General features: G+C 45.5%; 1 protein-coding gene across 4 annotated transcripts in view; it reads left to right on the top strand.

Moving 5' to 3' along the window:
* LOC110485195 (RNA binding protein fox-1 homolog 3) overlaps positions 1–12,309 on the top strand; it is a 396,106-nt gene that overhangs the window by 182,741 nt on the left and 201,056 nt on the right. For all 4 annotated transcript variants that reach the window (XM_036941309.2, XM_090196827.1, XM_036941305.2 and 1 more), the window contains exon 5: positions 4,690–4,773. In XM_036941309.2, coding sequence (XP_036797204.1) covers positions 4,752–4,773 — 22 coding nt within the window. In that variant the 5' untranslated portion in view covers positions 4,690–4,751. The remainder of the gene's footprint in view (positions 1–4,689; positions 4,774–12,309) is intronic.

The following is a 12,309-nucleotide window of genomic DNA, read 5'->3' as shown; positions in this document are numbered from 1 at the left end:
TTTGATTCATGACTAAAGCCAGGCATCAGAAGCCTAGAGTCTGACCAGTTGGGATTTCATGTGCCTTGCCGATAGATAAAAAAAACTTGCAAAGTTGCAAAAGAAAATACTCTGAGTTACAAGTACCATTTCCCCATGCATTCACAGCTTCACACTACAGCTGGGTGCTAAACATCCTGTTTCACGTAGACAAAAGTGTTATTGGGAACGGCATCACGCTACATGTGTAAGTAGATTTTTCATTGTTACCACTGTTGTATTTGTAGTGGTAATTAACATTCAAATGCCTACATGTGCGTTAGCAATTGCAAATGAGATGCATTTCTCTGCTTTTCATCAGGGACAAAACAACATTATTTTTCTCTAACTCATTTGAAAGGAGCTGATAGATTCTCTTCTACATGTATACTATGCTATAGCCTGCAAACCAATGGTATTCAAACCAATGGCATTCAAACCAATGGTATTCAAACCAATGGCATTCAAACCAATGGTATTCAAACCAATGGCATTCAATCCAATGGTATTCAAACCAATGGCATTCAAACCAATGGTATTCAAACCAATGGCATTCATTCCAATGGTATTCAAACCAATGGCATTCAAACCAATGGTATTCAAACCAATGGTATTCAAACCAATGACATTCAAACCAATGGTATTCAAACCAATGGCATTCAAACCAATGGCATTCAAACCAAAGGTTTTCAATCTTTTCCCCAATAATTTCTCATGACCCTACCCCAAAATCTAATGACACAACCAAAAAAATTTGAATTTATTGTTCTCAAAAAACATATATTTTTCCAATGGAGTTCCCCAGCGACCCCTGAATACCCCTGCTGTAAAAGGATCTAGAGAGCTAGACTTACCACACAGGTACCACAGACATTAAATGAGAGAACTGATAGACAAAAACTATTCTCTGAAAACATGACTGCCATGCAGCCTAGACACAAAGATATCAACACAGGATTTTAAATCGCATCTGATAAAAAAAAATATGTACAAAATCAGATTTTGTTAGATGAACATGTATAAAAAATGGAGTCATCCAACACCACAACCAAAGTTTTGACAATGTCCTTGTATATTCTTCACACATCCAGTATCAGACACTTTTCCCTTGTCCTCAGCTATGTGTAGTCCAATCTATGATGTAATGTCCAGAGTGGGGCTCCTGGGGTTTTGGACTGTAGTAATGCAGTGAGGAGGGAGCCCAGTGTGTTTGGACCGCTCGGTCCTGCTCTGTTCCCCTGCTCTGTTCCCCTGCTCTACTCCCAAAGCAAACATAGCAATTACAGCCGCTGTCAGTCAGTGTCAGACACAGCATCGGTGATCAATTGTGACCGCTGGACCCTGGATATTAGACGTGTATGTATCATAGAACATGCAGGGGAGGTAAATCCTCCCCCAGCTACGTAGCTCTTCCAGGCCTGCCGTTCACTCTCCTCTCCTCTCCTCTCCTCTCCTCTCCTCTCCTCTCCTCTCCTACCCTCTCCTCTCCTCTCCTACCCTCTCCCCTCCTACTCTCTCCTCTCCTACTCTCTCCTCTCCTACCCTCTCCTCTCCTCTCCCCTCCTCTCATCTCCTCTCCTCTCCTCTCTCCTACCTCCTCTCCTCTCCTCTCCTACTGGATCCAAAGGGGATCCATTTTGAGGGCTGCTTTTCCCCGAGCAACATGGGCAGGTTAGGTCTATGCCACTCAAAGCACAACCTCGTCTCCATCACCAAATAAACAAACTACTCAATGTTTTGCTTCCACAGTTCCTTTCAAATATCTACCTAGTCTCCTTCATGGTGCAAAACCTCTTTAGCAGAAAGCACCACGGCTCTAGTCGCCCAGTAACACAGCAATGTCTTTGTATCTCTGGCGTATCTTTATACCATTCTCCCTCAGTGGTAGTGACTCTCTCATCCCCCCCACTGTATAGAATGAGATACACCACATCCATACATTCACACACAGTCTGGAGGGAGAGAAGAGATGCTGTGTGTCTGTCTCAATCCCCAGCCTGGAGTATACAGTGTAAGTTAACAGCCATACACACTGACCTCAGAGCTGTTGTTTAATCATCAGGGCATTTTAATGGCTTGTCAGAGTAATGAAATATGGTTGGAGGCTACCTGGTGCAAACATTACTATAAATCCCTCTCACACAAGCTGACGTGGGGCTTAATGGTTATAAATCATCACTTTAGGGAGAGAAAAATGACAGCTATTAAAATAATGAATGGGATGATTAATTTTTCACATTAAAGATTAAAAGCTATGAGAGGTATCATTAGATATTTGAGCTGCCGTAAACGTTTGAAAGTGAGAGCTTATTTTCCGCAGTTTATGACGCCCTCCGTTTCTTCATTGTCATCCAAGTTTCTGCCCAAGTTGGCTGTCTGGGCTGCACTGACAGAGGCATTCCTTCCTCCTAATTTGTGCTGTTGTAAAAATGCTCAGAGGAGAAACCTTGAAGAACAGTCATGGCTGCAGGCAGTACAGGGCCTCCACAGCCACTCTGCAGGGGCTCCCCAAGGCTCTCACAGGCATCTTCAAAACCTCCCAAATTATTTCACCCCTCTAAAGCTGTCAGGGCCGACTTAATAGGAACCAGAGGAAGTGATAGGGGGCTAGTTTGGGGTTTGATTAAATCATGTTGTCATGTTGGAAGGCTATGAGCTATTAGCTATATAATATTAGTGGGTAACTGTATTAGCAACTGATTATTCAGCCCTGTGCATACATGACATACTTAGGGAGAACGCATATGCACACACATGCTCAGTGGGCTTACATAAATCCCCATGTATAGACAACCAATGACAGGCTCTCTCTATCTCGCCGATGGCTCCCAAGAGAAGGTGCTTTATAGCACAACAATTCCTAATTCAGCTTTCACTTCTATGGGACCTGCCATGTTGTTCACACATACAGTATATCACCCAAATTGCAAGGCAAAAGATTAGAGGGAGAAGCATAATTAGAGCATTAATAACCATGCATGTTAGGGAACATAAGTAATTGAGTTTTTCATGATGAATGGGAATCCAAACAAGGCAGGAGAGAGTGAAAGGCTCCATTAGATATTCCAGGCATGGTTCAGTCTCAGTAGAGGCGTGAATATCACACTTTTCCCACTGTTGCCCAATTATTTTTGTGTTCCCAGGCAATGATAGAATTGCTTGTCCAACTGCAGCCTTCAAAGGGATAATCTAATCGCCTCATTGAAGCAACGGCTCCATTTGTTGGCACCAGAAGAAGCCTTGGTTAGTAAAGTGATCGGCTCAGAACAAAGCCAGGTATTTGTTTAGCTAACTAACTTATTTACAAAGCAGTGGGACATTTAAAGAACTCCTCTGGCATTCTGCGTGCATAGTTCCTTTTTCATTTAGGGTTCTCTCACTCTTCCTCTCTTCCCTGTTTTCTATTTCATCCCCTGTCACCGGAGACAGTTGTGATGGGTGCCCACACCTCCTTCATGTGTTTCCAGCCCTTCTCTCTGCTTCGTCTGCTAATGATCCAGGGAGACCAAATACAGGGCCGCGCTGGAACAAAATGGCCGCCAGAGCTGCCCGCTTATATCTCAGCCCTCCCTCCCCAAATCAATTCTGACATTTAATTCTGCCCTTATAGAAGGTAATGGTGCATTCAGGGGTTGTTACCGATAATGTTGAAATGGTATTGCTTGGCTTCACTGAACAGACGAACTCTAACCTCTGCTGCTGAATGGTCTTTTGGTTTTCCCTCCCCAGGTTGCCTTGCTTGCGATCTTGTGTTTTCTTTATGAATATCGGGCTTAAATGTTGATATTTACCAAATGTAATATCTTTGTTGGTCCATCCGGGGAAACATCCCACTGGGCACACACTGGTTGAATCAACGATGTTTCCACTTCATTTTAATGAATTTATGTCGAACCAACGTGGAATTAACGTTGAATTGTGCCCAGTGGGATATGTCTCGTCTTGACAGAAAAGCAGCCATAGTTCTTACCAGCCCCTCTCTATTTCTAGCAGCAGAACTCTTTACGTCAGTTAGTCAATATGTTGTTTCTAATATATTATTTACTGGCTTTGACTTGTTGTGTATCAGAATGTCATGAACAACTGGTTCAGTTTTTGCAGTCGTAATCATGTTGAGAGGAATCACAGAGCCAGATGTCGAGGACTCATTTTACAGTGTTTATGCTTTCCTCCAAGTTGATGTCAAATTCATCCATTCCTGGTTTATTTATCCCCATTTGTACAGTCTCAACAATTAGTCAATTCCCAATCAACAACAGAGAAGAAATTGCTTTTAATTACTTTTGATAAATGACTAATTGTGTTGGCATGGCTCCCTGCAAATGCTTAATTGGGAGGAGGGCGGGGTGAGAAGGCGGGCTCAGCGAGATGGGATTTCTGGGGGATGAAATCAATGCAGTTTTCTCTGTGGTTCACCGGCTGGGCTGCTGGGCTCCAGCCAACCTGAGGCCTGCTCAGATACACAGCTCAGCAGAAACATTCACAGTAGGAGAGCACTCACACACTTAAACAACACACACGCACGCAAGCAGGCAGGCAGGGACACACGCGCAAACAAAATAAACACACACACATTTGACACGTTGAAAATGTCTGAGAAATGTAAATGTCTGCAACTGCCTGCCTTGGTCCTCCTGTCTAAACTGAGGATGTGTTGCCTTGTGTCTACAGGGTTCGTTAGTATCAACAGTGAGTGAATCTCCCAGCTTTGGCCCGTCCGGCGTTACCTGTACATGGAGACCCCCAGCTGGGCAGGTACGTCCCTCTGCCTCTCTCTCTCCAACACACACACACACCTGCTCTCTCTCTCTACCTGCCTCTCTATTACACACACACACACACACACACACACACACACACACACACACACACACACACACACACACACACACACACACACACACACACACACACACACACACACACACACACACCTGCTCCCTCTCTACCTGCCTCTCTATTACACACACACACTCACACACACACACACACACACACACACACACACACACACACACCGTCTTGCACAACTAACCTTGTGGGGACATACAATTCAGTCCCATTCAAAATCGTATTTTCTTTAACCCCTAACCCATACCTGTACCCTAACCAAAACCCTAACCCTAACCCTAAACAATCCCTAGCTCTTAACCCTAGACCTAATTCTAACCCTAGCACTAATTCTAACCTTAAGCCTAAACCCCCTAGAAATAGCATTTGACCTTGTGGGGTTAAACAAAATGTCCCCAGTTGGTCAAATGTTTGTTTGTTTATTATACTTGTGGGAATTCTGGTCCAACAAGTATAGTTAAACTTGTCCACACACACACACACACACACACACACACTCTTATACTCTCTCTATTACACAAACACACACACACACCCATACTCGCGCTCTCTGTACCTGTTTTCTCTGCATGTGTGTATCCTCTGTCATTACACCTTTGTGTGTACTTCTTTAAAACACCAACTTCAAGACAGTCAATCAACCTGATGTGGTCAGATAGCGGAAGAGTAGCTCGGCTCCTCCACAAGGCTTTCATCCATATGGCCGTGGCCCAGGCAGGCGCCCATGTGTGTGTTCCCTGCTCCCCTGGCTGGCCTCGCAGGAGCCATACAGCAGGTGGCATTGAGGATCAATGGGCCTTTTTCTTTCTCCTGCCCCTCTCTCTCTCTGCTAGTATATCCTCTCTCCTCACCTCCCCTGCCCCTCTCTCTCTCTGCTCGTATATCCTCTCTCCTCCCCTCCCCTGCCCCCCTCTCTCTCTGTTAGTATATCCTCTCTCCTCCCCTCCCCTGTCCCTCTCTCTCTCTGCCAGTATCTCTCTCCTCCCCTCCCCTGCCCCTCTCTCTCTCTCTCTGCCAGTATATCCTCTCTCCTCCCTCCCCTGCCCCTCTCTCTCTCTGCCAGTATATCCTCTCTCCTCCCCTCCCCTGCCTCTCTCACTCTCTTTCTGCCATTACTTCTGCTTTGCTTTATCTTGGGCAGGTCGCAATTGTAAATGAGAACTTGTTCTCAACTAGCTTACCTGGTTAAATAAAGGTGATATAAAAAATTAAATAAAAATCCTCTCCCCTCCCCTACCTCTCTCTCTCGCTCGCTCTCTCTTGCTCTCTCTCTCCTCACCTCCCGTGCCTCCTCTCTCTCTCTCTCTCTCTCTCTCTCTCTCTCTCTCTCTCTCTCTCTGCCATTACCTCCTCTCTCCTCACCTCCCGTGCCTCCCTCTCTCTCTCTCTCTCTCTCTCTCTCTCTCTCTCTCTGCCATTACCTTTCCACTCCACAACCTCCAGCCTCTAGCCTCCACTGGCGAGGGCCAAGAGGAGTGCCCATTGCACCTTACCACATCACACTGGGATAAAGAGTGCTGTTTTCCATTAGACTAATTGCTTGGTTATAGTTCTATATTATTGCGGTGATCAGCGGTGTGGTGTGGTAATGATGGACATCCAGTGCTCCTGTGCTAGCTGGTGGGTGTTCCCCCCCCCCCCCCCCCCCCCAAACTACCCTCACACAGTGCTGCTAACTCTGCTCATACACGAAACAGGAGCCAAAATGCAGTTTCACGCTAATAAAAAAAACAAGTGTAAACAAAAAGGCTCCCCAAATGTTTTGATATAAGATTTTAATCAAATTGCTTAATCTATTTGCATTCTCAACAGGTGCAACATTCCAATGATTTATGAAATAAACACTCGAGTTCTAGAGCCTGTTCATTTGCCTCTGTTTAAAACAGACAATATGGTACTAATTGGCTCTAATTTATCTTGGCCTCTAGTTAGACTTTCTTATATAATCACGATATAAGTATAATGAAAATTTGTTTTCAAGGCAGCTTGAGTCTCATCCCCTGTCAAACAGTGCTCATTGACTACAATATTAGATTTCTCCCTCCTGCACACGTTGTTCTTCTCTGTGTGTCAGCAGACCTCTGAAGAGCTTCGTTTCACTCATTTCTAGGACATATGACTCTGTATTACTCCTGGATGTGAAGTCCTAGTGTGCTATATTGGTACAAATGGAAGGCTTCCCCAATCAGCCATCACACTAGAAGCTTTCAATCAGCAGGCGGAGAAGATTAGTCAATTAGTTAATTTAGCCACAAAGACTTTCTCCTTGTATTTATAATATTCCTTCAAGAGATAATATAATTGGTTCAACTGTTAGCTAGGCTTAGTGTGAGGCATCTGGTCCGTGGTGGTCTAACCGGTCCTAAACATCTCACTCTGCATGGTTGACCTGTGGGATTCCTTCAAAAATAGGCCATGATTGTTACAGCCACACTGATTATCTTCCTGCTCTTATTTCACTATATAAAAGGGGCCGGGATAGAAAATCCTTGGCCGTTATTTTTTTTCTCCAGGTGTGGGTATTGATCTTTGCCTTTGCTGCAGGGGAGTCTGTTCACTTAAAAGGTCCACTGATGTAGCAGGGCTTATTAAACAAATAGCCACAGAACAAGGCCACAAACGCTTTGAATCACAGACGAGGTTGGCTGTCTCAAAGCACCGCCGTATCAAATATGGAACACTCCGCTAACAAGGTGTGTAATCTATTTTAATCACATCATATTTTATCAAACAAGGAGAAGGTTGGACATAACTAAGGGAGAAATGGTGGGGATTTGGGGGGTGAATTGTATTTTGAAATGGAATGTGACGGCTGGAGACTAAGCTGGATTCTCCATGCATGGCTTCATAATGAAGCCGGACAAATGGTTGGTTATGGCTAACTGTAGTGGTAGCTGGAGAATAGGAGTAACGGGGGGGGGGGTAATTCACTGCCAGTAATACATTCACCTCATAGGGATGTTAGCTGGAGTTAGACGTGGATCAGGAGCTGTGGGGCTGCTGTGAAGGTTGTTATTTCTCTCTCTGGTATCACTGTACTGGCAGATGAACATTGAAAACATTGAGAAGTTGTAGGTTATACAGGGACTCTCTCCTCCTCAGGCCCTGCGGCAGAACATCATCTATTCTGCTATTATACCACCCCTGTACAGCAACACATTTCCTCACATCTCATATTATTTCCCCCTCTCTCTCTTCCTTTTCTCCATTGGGTTCCGATTCCCCATCTCTTTCTATTTTATATACGGTGCTTCTCTCTGTCACAGACACACATACACGGATGGACACACACACACCTGGATGTAACACTGTGTTGATGATGGGCAGAGTTGAGGGAATGACGTGCTGGTCATCACAATTCAGGCAATCATCTGTTATACACATCTCACACTGGCTGGGCTCATGGGCTAGTGTTTTCAATCGTCTTTTTTCCTTCAGTCATAAATTGTTCCTGACACTCTGACACTATACTAGGTTATGAATATATGAATATGTAGCGACCACATACACCCCACAGGTCAGACAAGTTAATGGATAAAGAACCAAATTATAGACCACTCCATAAGAAATACCACTTGTGGAATTGGTAGATAGACAGTACTAAAGTCCTCTTATTGACATTAGAGGTTTTACATTTGACTACATAACTCTAAATACACCTTACTAATAGCAATGCATCGATTTGAATCAGAATATGCCATTCAAACTGTGTGAATTTATGGTCCTTTCAAAGTAAACACCCAATACATTTCTAAATTCAAAATGGAATTGTTCAGTATCTCTTCCTCTGTTCCATTCTCTTTCTTTCTTTCTCTCCATCGTCTTCTTGGTCTCTCACTCACATATAATTAGCTTCCTTTGTGATTAATAGTTTAGATTTCACCGATTTTCAAAATTCCTCCTGTGTTACCGCCGGCAGTGTTTTCCTCAGCCCCCTCGCATGGCCGTAGGAGCTCCTCCACAGTGGAGGGGAGAGGAGGAGGTGGGAGGGGGGTGCCTGCGTCTTTAAAAGTGAGGAGCGAGGGAGCGGGCGGGCGGCTAGCTGGATTGTGCTGACGGCAGGGCTTTGGTTCAGAGCATGCCCATTAGAGGGAGCCATAAATCCTAGGCTCTCCGGGCCTGGCTGTGTCAGCAGTCCACTGAATGAATTGATTTTAAACGCCATCGAGAAAAAAAAGAGGGAGAGAGAGCCTCTTTAATTCAACCTCCAGCAGAAACCTCTTTTCTCTCCCTCTGCTTCTCAATTCAGAAGTGTCATTGAAAAGGAGTGAAGTCCTGAAACACTGAACCTGTCAGCAGCAACAAGCCCTGGGCTACAGCCTCAGTCCCTCCACACACCTGTGATTTACAGGAAAGGGGGAAACAACATCACGCCACAAACCAAATGCATCATCTTAAATTCCAAACAGCATTTGTTCTTTCCCTCCAATGTTCAGTCCTCTTTTTAGATTACGGCGAGAGAAATGAGACCTATCGTAAAAAATGTGCTCGGGCATTTGAATTTCAAATGTGTTAGATTTGGAAATTGATGTATGTGTTTGTCTATTTAGGAGCAGCATCCATGTGTGCATGCATTTATATATAGTCAGCATCAATGAAAAGCTGTGTGTCGTAGCCCTCCCCTCTCGTCTCTGTACCCCCATCGGGGTGCCTGCCTGTGATGCTGTGAGGGGCCTTAGTATGCTAACCATCACATAAAACACAGCACACATGTACTCAAACACACACGCTCACACTTTCATGCATACTTACACTAATTATGTGCTTACACTTACATTATGCTTAAACACACACAAGCATGTATACACGCACTTTTACTCTTTCAGACACACACACACACACACACACACACACCAGTATCCCCCGGTGTGTGTCAGTGTGCCAGCTGGAAGGGGTCATCTCCTGCCGTGCTGCCCTTTGTGTCCTGCTCTGTGGTAATGCTTGTTGGACCCTTTACCACTGTCGTTGTGTGACAGCGTGGGTGCATGCACTGGGCTCTGCACCGCTCCGCTCTGCGTGGCACAGCGCCGTGTGGTGAGGTATTCCCCAGAGAGCCCAGCAGCAGAGGCAACAGCAGGGACTTCCTGAGAGTAGCGTGGCCAGGCAGGGTGAGGACTGACCCTCGTAAAAACCCCAGCCTCAGCCGACTGATGTGGAGCAGTGTGGAGAGAGAGAGAGAGAGAGAGAGCGAGAGAGAGAGAGAGAGAGAGAGAGAGAGAGAGAGAGAGAGAGAGAGAGAGAGAGAGAAAAGGCAGCATCCTCTCTGGCTCATTACGCTGTTTAAAGAGCCGGCGCCTCTGAATCACCTGCCCAGCTCCACGCCTCAAATAAGCCCAGCCACCAGGGATCATACATCAACTTCTCCATCAGTCCCCCGGTGCCGCTTTCTCACCATTCTCCCCCTCCCAATCCAACCAGCCGCATATCACATTCACATGTATGGAATTCAGCTGAACAGATAATGTAGAGAATCAAACAGAATACATTGCCCGAGTGCAGAATTATTGAATAATGCAGAGTGAATATAGGAGTGTGACAATTTAATGTGCCTCATCATGTAAACCTGTTAATTGAATGTTTTGCAAATACGCCAGGCAACATCCATGGCCCAGTTGTGTTACATGAACAGCCTTAATGCTCGGTTCTTCCTCATCTCAAAAGCACACTTTGTCATGCCTAATTACCCCAAGGCTCTGGGCTGGAGGAAGGAGCGACTGGTGACGTATTACGATACAGATTGCGAGTATATTTCACTTTGAAAAATGGGAAAAGCACACAGGAGTAAGGGCTTGATTACAAGGAGCGGGGCATAGAGCCTCTACATCTTCCTCCTTCCTCCCCTCGTTTCAATTATGGCTGACTGGAGGCCTGCTGCTGCCACCGTCCTCGAATAAAACTAAAATATGATAAAACTGGAATATCAGGCCCGCCACTGATTGAACCCCCGAGCCATGTAAGGGCTGTGAGATACTCCACACGTAATTACAGCGTTTGCCAATATTTTTTGATCGGGGGTTCAACATGGATATGAGCGAGGGGGGTGGAAGTAGGTGTGGGGTGTGGGGTGGTGGTGGGGGGGGGGGGGGGGGGGCATGAGCAGTGCTTATGACACATGATAAAAGCACATTTCATTCTGACTTCCCTGAGGATAAGAAGACACTTGCCTGTGTATATCCGTTCCACTGTCTTCTTCCTCTGCATAAGTGTACTGGTGTTGTTTTGAAGTCGGAGGATCATTACTCATGTGTAAGATGCATAAGCTCAGAAGATCTGCTGTCATAACACTGCAGACGGTGGTGCCGTGAATGCAAAAGAGGTGCATCTTCCTCTGGATGTGGAAAATTGAATATTAAGCTATATCATTTTAAGCACACAATAAAAACATGTCATTTCATCCAAACTAGCATTCCTCGTCATAACAGATAGGACTGAGAATGTAGGGTAGAAATCTGTGCTCTCTTTCTCTCTGCCATGTTCTCTGAACGGTTACCCTTTACGCCCCCTGACCCCCACAGATGCAGGTTGTGTCTCCCTGATGTCAGTGTTAATCATAGTCCAGCGCTCTGACCTGCCTGGTTCCCCCCGCCCTCTATCCAGCGCCCCCCACCCATGACAGAGTCAGGCTCTACCACACACAGCTTTACCAGGGGAAGCCTCTGCCAACATGGAAAGCTTCCTGTTCACATTGTGAGCTTGATAAGGATAGTGAAATGATAGACTAGCCACTGAATAGGCTAGTGTTTGTTTTGGCTGGTGTATTGAATAACAACAACTGGGATGGTCTGACATTTGTAAATCTCTGGTTCATGGCCAGTACGGAAAGGTATCAGAGGATTCTTGTTGTTTTGAGTGTTGGATCGTGTCATAATGAAGCTAGCTGCCTTTGAAAGTGAATGAGGAGATAGATCTCTTCGCTGAGGGAAGAGCGTGCCGCCACGGCAGAATCACAGTGGAGAGAAATCCAACCCTCTCGTTCGTCCCACTATGAAGGATTCAATCACACATCTGTCCCTCTGACCCGTCCCCTCACACACTAACAGCCAGGCTGGTCTCCAAAGACCAGAGACGGATCACAGGAAGGCGGGATGTGTGGAAGCTAGAGCATGCCACCTCTCAGGACTTCTATCATAGGAGAAATTGAGAGTTGTCGCAGTGGAGAGTGACTAGCATGGTGGTGCATTGATACATTGACCCAGCGAATGACTTGGACAGTGCAGTAAAAGTGCTGAGGTTGAAATGAAGCTGTTATCTCTGGCATGTATCACTAGGGAGGCAAGAAGCACCGGTGCAAAGGCCTGTTTGCTTTACTGTTATTGTCTCTGTGTGTTGGTCCCCTTCAAACAACCCTCAGGTTCAGCTCTTTTCTAACATCACACACATTTCCCTATATATTTTTAACCCTTCCTCTGACACCACCTTGAATGAAGGTCCTGAATGGCA

The sequence above is a fragment of the Oncorhynchus mykiss genome, chromosome 13, assembly GCF_057628025.1.
Source record: "Oncorhynchus mykiss isolate SJ-2025 chromosome 13, ASM5762802v1, whole genome shotgun sequence".
Classification (NCBI taxonomy): domain Eukaryota; kingdom Metazoa; phylum Chordata; class Actinopteri; order Salmoniformes; family Salmonidae; genus Oncorhynchus; species Oncorhynchus mykiss.
The sequence above is the reverse complement of the archived record's forward strand: the minus strand, read 5'-3'. Positions and strand labels throughout refer to the sequence as shown.